Genomic DNA, 8,497 nt, shown 5'->3' with positions numbered 1-8,497 from the left:
ATATATATATAAATAATATGGTGTTCACACAAAATTCAAACTATATAATGCTTTATTTCACAGAATTCATCTCGGACCATGAGAAATGCATGAATGTATGTAGTTATCACCATGCTTATAATACATTTTTTGTCAGACCCTAAAATAGCACTAAATCTATGTATTTTCAACATTTAACAAATATTAAGTATATTAAACTTTATTATCATTAACTCTATAGAGTTCTTTCTTCGAACTTTAGCAGTCAGGAGAACAACAGTGAACATACAACAGTACTCCAGAATCCTAAAGAATCAGAAAATGGAACTTGCCTGATCACCACTTCATTGGTATTGCTCAGCTCAACCACCAATACAGATGGGGATGCCTCAGATGGAATGATTAGAGGAGGAATGGTCACATTCTCCACGAGGCTATCGGCACTTTCGGCAATGTTTTCTTCTATCTGCAAATACTCTTGCTCAATCATACACTTGATGTCATAATCGCCTTGTGCTTGCAGTTCGTCACTGAACATTCTGTCAGTGGGCATTGGAAGTTTTGCATAGAGAATAGCCTTCTGGGGTGTTCCAGAAATGTAGTCTATAGTGCACACATCAGAAAGTGAAGCGAGATTTTTTAAGGCATCCTCAGGGAGTTTCACTTTGTACATGTCCTCAAAGGCTTTAGGGAGTGCACTGGCCCAAAGCCCACTTGAGTACTTCACCAGCAGTGTTGCAACTTTCTCTTTAATGTCTTTTGGGATGACTGCTGGATACTCCTTTAATGTTGACACCTGCTTCTCAGCAGGCCGTGGCAATGGTGGCACTTTCTCATTTGTGGGTTCACCTCTTGAAAGCTGTGCTCTCTTAGCTGGATAAAGAAGTAAATCTTCACCACCACTACTTGGTTTTTCCACCTAAAATTTGTTAAGTAGAGTAAGTGAATGACAGATACTACAAACACAAACTAAAAATATATTAATGCATTTTAATATTGAACCCAATATTGTTTTCAAATTAATTGAGGGAATGCAAAATATACATTTTCTCATTCTCAATAATTAAGAATTTAAGACACTGTCATCTTTGGAAATAATATGACTGGTCACATGTTAGAAATAAGGAGAGTAAATTTCATTTGTGAGGCATCTAAATGTCACCAACCCTGGGATCTCTTGCATTCTTTTCCTTTGTAAAATGCCTATTTTATTTCTGTATAATGTAAAAATCAACATATTATAAAACATACTACCAAGTAAAAAGGGATCAGGACTTTATGGGATAATCCAATAAAAAGAAAGCAAGGAAATAATTAAACAAGTGTCATCTCTCGTTTCCCTGAAATAACCTCAGTTTTACATAATGTGTGTGTGGGGAGGAGTGGGGAAGTTTCATAGTTAAAGCACAGATTTTTTTAACATCAATCACAGCATAAAACAAGCTAACAAGAGTTTTTTTTTTGGTTTGCTTGCTGCAAAACAAACAAAAAGCTCCAAACACGTGGCATTTATCTACCATCCAATCTCTAATTTTATCTGTGTAGTACTGCTGAGGGGTATGGCTTGATGGCACTTCTTTATATATATAAAAAATTTATGTATGTCACCAATTCTCCCAAATCTTAAGCCTTTCTAATACTAAACCAGGGAAAGGAAACTATAGATCACACACCAAAATTAGCTCACCGGCAGTTTGTTCATAGCACATGAGCTGAGACTTATTCTCATATTTTTAAATAGAGAGAAAAATGGTAATGTTTCATGACATGTGAAAACTGATTATCAGAATATAGTCTTTCTCAGTTTTGTACTGTTGATGGCTGCTTCTGTGCTTCAATGCTAGAGTGGAGCAATTGCAACAGACACTATGTATAGTGGTCTCAGTGTTCTCAGCTCACAAAGCCTAGCATATTTACTGCCTGGCCATTTAGAGAAGAAATTTTCTCATTGTTTACTACTGTTGCTATTGTTAGGTGTTTCTTGACATCTTTGTTTTGAGAAGCCAAAACAAAGGGGAAAAAACTTCAAAGTAGAAAAATAAATAGAGATTCTAAGGGGCAGCTTGAGAAGACAAAACACAGCATTATAATGAAATGTAGAAAGAGCTGGAGTCAGAAAATAAAAAGAGAAGAACTCACTCAGCATTTCTCAAGCTCAAAGAACTGAAAAACAAATTCAAAGTTGCAATACTGAAGGATGCTATGGGCAAAATCCTGAATGACACATGAAGCATCAAAAGAAGATGGAAGGAATACACAAAGTCACTGTACCAAAAAAACTAGCTGACATGGAATCATTTCAGGAAGTAGTGTATGATGAAGAACCAATGATAATGAAAGTTCAAGCTACAATGAAGGTATTAGAAAAAAAAATAAGGCTCTAGGAATTGACCTGCTTCAACAAACAGATGTAGCCCTGGATGTGCTCAACAGGCTGTACCAAGATATCTGGCTGACAGCTACCTGGTTAACTGACTGGAAGTGGTATGTGTTCGAGTTTTTAAAAAAAAGTGATCTAACAGACTATAGAAATTATCAAACAATTATTTTGGAAGCAGGATTGGCATCCACTTCCTAAACCAAATGCCTATGGAAACTCTATGAACTTGGAGAAAGGACGACAGTTATAGAAAGACATCAGGTCTTTTGTTCATCAAGTTGCTATGAGTCATGCTCAACTCAATAGCAATCAACAATAACAACATCACTAATATTACATGCAGACTCATGTTGAAGTTTATTAGAAATGGCTAGAATAGACATTAACAGAGAAATATCAGATATTCAAGCTGATTTAGAAGAGGCCTTTGCACCAAAGTTAACACTGTGAAAATAGAGAATTCTAGAAGGATGTATGTGTTTTATGGACTATGCAATGGCATTTGACGGTGTAGAGCACAACAAATTATGTCTAACATTGAGAAGAACGTGAATCCCAGAACACTTAATTGTTCTCATGCAAAACTTCTACCTACACCAAGAAGCTGTTGTCGGAATAGAGTAAAGGAACAATGCATGGTTTTAAATGAAGAAAGGCATGTGTCAAGACTGTATCCTTTCTCCATACCTATTCAATTTGTATGCTGAACAAACCATTGAGGAAGCTGGACATTATGAGGAACAGTGTGACATCAAAACTGGAGGAAGACTCAACAAAAACCCACATTTATTCAAATGACACAACTTTGCTTGCTAAAAGTAGGAAGGACTTAAAACATTGGCTACAGAAGGTCAAAGACTTCAGCCTTCTATATGGATTATATCTCATCATCAAGAAAACAAAAATCCTTACCACTGTACCAACAGGTAACATCATAATAGATGGAGAAAGGAGTGAAAATGTCAACTTACTTGGGTCAGCAATCAACACCTTAAGTACCAGAACTAAAGAAATCAAAAGAAGTATTGCGTTGGGAAAGTATGCTATCAAGGACCTCTCCAAAGTTCTAAGGGACAAATATGTCAATTTAAAGACTAAGGTACATCCGATCCAATCCATAGTCTTCTCAGTCATTTGCTATGCATCTGAAAGTTGAACACTGAATAAAGATTATAGAAGAAAAATTTATGCCTTTGAGTTGTGGTGTAGTAGAAATCACTGAATATTGCTTGGACTGTCAAATGAACAAATACATATGTCTTGGAGCAACTAAGGTGCTCCTTAGAGGCAAGGATGGTCAAATTTCGTCTCACACACTTTGGGCATGTTGTAAGGAGGGGTCAGTCCTTTAAAAAGACATCATGCTTGGTAAGGTGGGGGGGTCAGTGAAAAAGAGGAGAAACCTCAACAAGATGGACAGGCACAATGATTCTAACAGTGAGCTCAAACAAGGCCTATCAAGAGATGGTGAGGTTGGCACAGGACAGGGCAAGGTGTAGATCTGTTTTCATGAGGCTGCTTGAGTTGTAGTTGACTTGAAGACACCTAACAAGAAAGACATCAACTCAAATGGGAGAGATACAAAAAAGAGCTATGCCTCACAGTCCACTCTCACTGCCTGAGCAGAAATCAGGAAAGGGAATTAATCTGAGTGTTGACAAAAGCAACAAAAAGTCAGCTGTTGAAGTACCCACAACTGAGTAGGAAGCTACTCACACGAGAAATGATCAGGTATTACAGATGTGTAGCAATGTGGAAAACCTAAAAAAAAAAGTGGGGGGAGGATCTGCACACTCATGTTTATCGCAGCTTTGTTCACAATATTAAAGAGTTGGAAACAACCTAATTGCCCATCAACAAACAAATGGATAAAGAAGCTGTGGTATATTCACGCAATGGAATACTACACTGCATTGAAAAACAAGGAATCCATGAAATATTACACAAAATGGGTGACCCTGGAGGACATTATGCCGAGTGAAATATCTAGTCACAAAAGGACAAATACTGCATAGTGCCACTGTTGTAAAATGAGATTGACATCGAGGTTGGGAGAAGACTGAGAAAGAGGGGATAAATAATGTATACTGCACTGAAACAGATGAGGGAGAGAACTGTTTAAAAGGAATACAGTATTATTGTCATGACAGGAGTCCAGAATGAAGGCTGCACAGTGGAGTGAACTTGGGGGAGGGATTGTATACCAATGAAAGTATATTTCTTTTACTTTTCAAAGAGACTAGTGAAGTAGGGTGGGGAGGGGGTGGGCAGGAAAAAAAGTACAACAACGAATAAATGGAAATCCAAAGTCTCTGTAAACTTTCATTAAAATAAGTAATAAAAATTAATAAAATAATTAATAATAATAAAAAATTGATCAATACAGTGAGCTGAAGTTGCTCAGAGATGATGAGGACTGCACAGGATAGGGCTAGGTTCAGCTCTGGAATTCAGAGTGCCTAGAAATAATAGTTGACTCTGCAGCACCTAACAACACATTCAATTAAAAGTTGAGCTATTGGGGTAACTTCAGTTCCAGGCCCTAATGGTGTCTAAAGGTGTCATAGTCTGGGGGTTCCATCAGTCTCTGTCAGACCAGTAAGTCTAGTTTTTATTATTGTTATTATTATTGTTGTTGTTGTTGTTATGTGCCATCGAGTCGCCTGCGACTCACAGCGACCCTATGTACAACAGCCCTAAACTCCGCTCTGTCCTGTGCCAATCGCACTGTCTCTGACACCCCATCCCAATTATCCCAGTCACTGAATCAATCCACCTCATAGAGGGCCTTCCTCTCCTGCGCCGCCCCTCCACCCTCCCAAGCATGATGTCCCTCTCTAAGGACCGGTTTCTCCTCACAACATGTCCAAAGTAAGTTAGACGGAGCCTCAGAATCCTTGTCTCCAAGGAGCCACCCGGTTTAACCCTTTCCAGGACAAATCTGTTTGTTTTCCTAGCAGTCCATGGTATTCTCAGTACTCTTCTCCAGTACCACAGCTCAAAGGCATCAATTCTCCTTCTATCCTCCTTGGTCATTGTCCAGCTCTCTGATGCATAACAGGTGATTGCGAAGACCATGGCCTGTATCAGACGCACCTGAGTCTCCAGAGAGACACCACTGCTCTTCAGCACTTTGGAGAGGTCCCTAACAGCAGACTTTCCCATGGCAATGCGCCTTTTAATTTCCTGGCTGCTGGTGCCAAGACTGTTGACTACAGAGCCAAGCAAACTAAAGTTGTGTACAATCTCAATCTCTTCACCGTCCATCCTGATGCTGCCAATTGGTCCAGTGGTGAGAATCTTTGTCTTCTTGACATTGAGCCTCAATCCATATTGGAGGCTGCAGTCCTTGACACTCTGCAGCAGGCGCTTCAGGTACTCCTCAGTTTCAGCAAGCAGGGTTGTGTCATCCGCATAACGCAGATTGTTGATAAATCGTCTACCAATCCTGACCCCACATTTCTCCTCATAATTATAATTATTTTGAATTTTCTTCCACATTTTTCTCCTACTCAGTCCAGGACCTCCTATTGTGATTCTTTCTGGAGTGGTTGACAGTGGTAGCCAGGTATCATACAGTTCTTCTGGTCCTAAGAGCCATCCAAGATGGGATTTTTGTAATATATATCAATTTATTAATTATATTTATTAAAACTTGTAATAATGACTTTCCCATCTGTTTTTACCCTGCCTCCTTCACTAGATTCTAAGTGTCTTGATTACTTGTAATCTCAACAAAGATAGTGACTGGCACTTGAAGGTACATGTTGTTGTTGTGTGCCATCAAGTCAGAACCAACCCAAGCTAACCCTCCAGCAGATTTGCAAAGCTTTATATTACACAGGAGGAGACTGCTTATGCTTCTCCCACAGAGCAGGTGGTGGATTTAAACCTTGTGCTTTTGAGATTGTAGCACAGCTTCTTACAAGTAGGCCACGAGAGCTCTCTGAAGGTATGAAAAACCACGAAATGGATGAACGATGGGTGAGTGAGTAGACAGATGAGTTGTTTGGGGATGAATGAATGGGTGAGTGGATGGTTGGACAGCTGGATGGGTCAATGGGTAGGTAGGTGCATGAACAGTTAGGAGGGTGGTTTTTACCCAGGAATGGGTGTAGGACTTAAACCACTGATAGTGGCCTGGGGTAAACAAATCGATGCTGTCTTTACACAAGAGCTTATAATGAGGGACAGGCTATACGTTGTCCCAAGGTTGGAGGTCAAAATGGTCATTAAATTTAAAAAAAAGGAAAGAAAAGGCTTTTATCAAAATAAAAGTATACTTAATTCTATAAAATCAAACCAGCGAATAACTATGAAAAGTTGCCACTTAAACAGTCACAATTTTTATTATATTCTACATGAATAAAAATCTGAGTGCTTTTTTAAGAGTCTAATGTTTATCTTTGGCCAAGTTATAATGTTTAATAAACTATCCTGCTCCATCACCTCATTATAATAATAGACTGGTAAGGAGGAATAGTTATGGAAATTAGTAAGTTCACTTAATATTTTCTCCAAAGGCAGTCTGTAAAAATTTAAAATCTGATCTCTATATTATTTTTAAAATAAAAATAAGGTGCTCTTTAAATAAGTAGCTGAAAGAGTCACTTACATACAATCTGTTCAACTTAAAGTCTTTAAAATGGTATCATACAAAATTTGAGGTTAAAAAATTTTTATTACCAGAAGGTTCCAATTATTAAAATGGAGAAATTATCAAAATTGAAAGCATTCAATATAAAATTGCATATATACTATCATATATTAAACTCATTTTAAAATAATTTAAAACAAAATTACAAAAGCAATTATAACACACAGGACACTCAACTTATACACACGTCTCTAAGAGCCAATGATATGTTACTCTTAGTGATAAAGCTCACTAGACAATATATGTACAGTGCTTTGTACTCTCCCTGGATAAAAGGTGATATGACTAATAACAAAATCTAAATGCAAAGGGAAGGAAGAAAGACAAGGGAGGAAAAAAGAAAAACATACCGTGCAAACATGAGGCCAGTGTTCAAATTGCTGTAAAAGTCCTCGATTAAGTTCTTCTTTATAGAACTCTTTATAAAAATGTGGAAGCTTAGATATCCAAATGCCATTGTTGTGTTTGTTAAGAATTTCCTTTATCCGACTTTGAACCTCATCCATTTGATAAGGGTAAGAGTCCAGAGGTGTGACATTTGTTTTTTCAACAACCTGATTTAAATGATCTTTGAATTGAAAAAAAATAACAGCATTAACCTAAATATGTAACATGTTAGATGATCCCATTTCTAGTATTTCTGGCTGTGTTTATACCGAAAGCCTATGTGGCTCATGGGACTGAGGTGAGAGCAGCTCCAGAAAAACCTCATTCCAAGCTTTAACTCCAACAGAATGAGCAAGGTCAACAGGGACCCAGGGAGAGAACACAGCCCCCATTTATTTTGTAAAGGTGTGTCACAGCTTAAACACTAGTGTGACTTGCTATGAAAAGAATAAAGAAATGTATTTAACCAAGCATTTACAACATGCCATTAAGAACAGTTAATTTTTTAGAGAATGATGGAATATAGGCAATGCTGAACATAAGCTACCTTCTACAAAGCATATGAATAATAAAACAGAAGAATATTTTGTAAAAGATAAAAAACTGTTTATGTTGCAAGAATAAAACTCTCCTTTAACAGGGTAATTTAGCACAACACAGAAGACCAAAAAATTGCTCGACCTATAATCACCCTAGCATCAGTTTCTCAATCTTTTAAATGTTTGGAGCCCACAGATAATGGTTAACAATGTTCAGAAGTATTTAAAAAGCTTTGGTTAATTCTCTTATACATTTACTTTAATTGATTAAATGCTAAGGGAATAAAGAAATTTTAAAATTCACTGCTCAAGGAACTGAAGAACAAATTCAAACCTCGAGTTGCTATAATCAAGGATGCTTTCAGCAGAAAGTCAAATGATCCAGGAAGTATTCAAAGAAGATGGAAAGAATATACTGAATCACTGTATCAAAAGGAATTGGAAGACACAGAAGAATTTCATGAAACAACATATGAGCAAGAGCCTATGGTGATGAAAGAAGAAGTTCAGGCTGCTTTGAAGGAAATGGCAAAAAATAAGGCTCCAGGAATAGAT

The 8,497-nt window shown here is 37.5% G+C and overlaps 1 protein-coding gene across 1 annotated transcript in view; it reads right to left on the bottom strand.

Moving 5' to 3' along the window:
- The window catches only part of TDRD7 (tudor domain containing 7), a 73,899-nt gene that overhangs the window by 37,217 nt on the left and 28,185 nt on the right, over positions 1-8,497 (bottom strand). The window contains exons 6-7 of the mRNA XM_006886867.1: positions 7,367-7,584; positions 312-898 (exon numbers count right to left, since the gene is read on the bottom strand). Coding sequence (XP_006886929.1) covers positions 312-898; positions 7,367-7,584 — 805 coding nt within the window. The remainder of the gene's footprint in view (positions 1-311; positions 899-7,366; positions 7,585-8,497) is intronic.

This window comes from Elephantulus edwardii, unplaced genomic scaffold (assembly GCF_000299155.1).
Source record: "Elephantulus edwardii isolate Elephantulus edwardi_28Jun2011 unplaced genomic scaffold, EleEdw1.0 scaffold00052, whole genome shotgun sequence".
Lineage (NCBI taxonomy): Eukaryota > Metazoa > Chordata > Mammalia > Macroscelidea > Macroscelididae > Elephantulus > Elephantulus edwardii.
The sequence above is the reverse complement of the archived record's forward strand: the minus strand, read 5'-3'. Positions and strand labels throughout refer to the sequence as shown.